Source organism: Orycteropus afer, unplaced genomic scaffold, assembly GCF_000298275.1.
Source record: "Orycteropus afer afer isolate SDZICR_OR568_19922 unplaced genomic scaffold, OryAfe1.0 scaffold00990, whole genome shotgun sequence".
NCBI lineage: Eukaryota > Metazoa > Chordata > Mammalia > Tubulidentata > Orycteropodidae > Orycteropus > Orycteropus afer.
The window spans coordinates 275,848-277,103 of NW_006922577.1; the positions used below are offsets into that span (position 1 = coordinate 275,848).

The window sequence follows — 1,256 nt, forward strand, 5'->3', positions numbered from 1 at the left end:
ACACCTCTGGGGATACATACTGGAGTTCAATCTGGGAGCTGGCAGAGGATGCTGCGCGGTGGAACTCATGTGCCCTCACCTGTTTGGTACTGCCTGGAATCAGGTCTTCTCCTTTTCTTTGGTTTTTGTTTAGCCAGCCTGCCGAGCCCAGCAGACTCATCTATGTGCAAGAGGGCACTTGCAGTGCCATTCCGGTTTTCAATTCCATCAGAATTATTACCTAACAATGCGCATTAGAAAACAAAATTATACAGTATTATAAATGATAAAGAATTAGGGATTCTTTATTAACTATAACAAAAATAAGCCATGATACTCATGAATGACAGAAATTCCCCATTCTAGGTAACAGGTTTCACGAACACATTTAAAGCACGATTGTAGCAAATGCCTAGCTTCTAAATCTAAAAACCACATGTCAGCATTTTGCCCCATGGACTCCCTTGTTGGCTCCCAAAATTGTAAAGTCATGGGCCAGATATAATCAAGATGAAAAGTTTCAGCTTGAAAGCCTATGTACTTCTTGCAGTAATTCCTTCTACATAATATACACATGAAGGAAATGTCTGTTAAAATTAAAGACAAAAAGTAGACTTTATAATCCTCCTCTACTCTTGTTTAAATCCAATAACCCTTACAGGGTCATGGTATTTCAGATTTCTGAAACCTAAGACCACAGAAACAGTTTTTAAATCATGAATTCATATTGAAGGACCAACCAACACAAGCCTGAGAGTTGCTCTATGACTCACCGTAAGCAGCAGCCCATGCTATTGGCATGAAGGTTTTGATTTCACTGTCGTCCATCTGCTGTTCATGTGCAGCGGCTGCTGCCGCTGCTGCAGCAGCAGCATCCTCCTCACCTACGATTACTTCCATATAAACTTCGTCAGCGATTTCGGCAACATCTGTATAGAAAATTATAAAAGCTTTTGTGACAAGGTTTACAGATCACAAGAAAGATATTTTGATTTGAATTCAGCTAATAGACAAATAGAAAGAAGATTCAAATGTCAGAGACCTAGAACACTGCTTCCAGAGAATAAGCTCAAGTATTTGTTGAATGAATCATCCATTTCTTGACTTTTACCATAATTTTTTTTAAGATAACATCTCTTTTTTTCTTTTTTTTTAATTGTGATTTGGGTGAAGGTTTACAGAGCAAATTCACTTTCCATATAGCAGTTCATACATACTTTGTCTCATGTCATTGACCACAGTTTACCACAATGCAACAGCTCCCCTCCTACTTCCTC

General features: G+C 38.7%; 1 protein-coding gene across 1 annotated transcript in view; it reads right to left on the reverse strand.

Annotated features, from left to right (window-relative positions):
- The window catches only part of LOC103212514 (zinc finger X-chromosomal protein-like), a 55,973-nt gene that overhangs the window by 2,131 nt on the left and 52,586 nt on the right, over nucleotides 1-1,256 (reverse strand). The window contains 2 exon segments of the mRNA XM_007958482.2: nucleotides 3-220; nucleotides 753-908. Coding sequence (XP_007956673.2) covers nucleotides 3-220; nucleotides 753-908 — 374 coding nt within the window.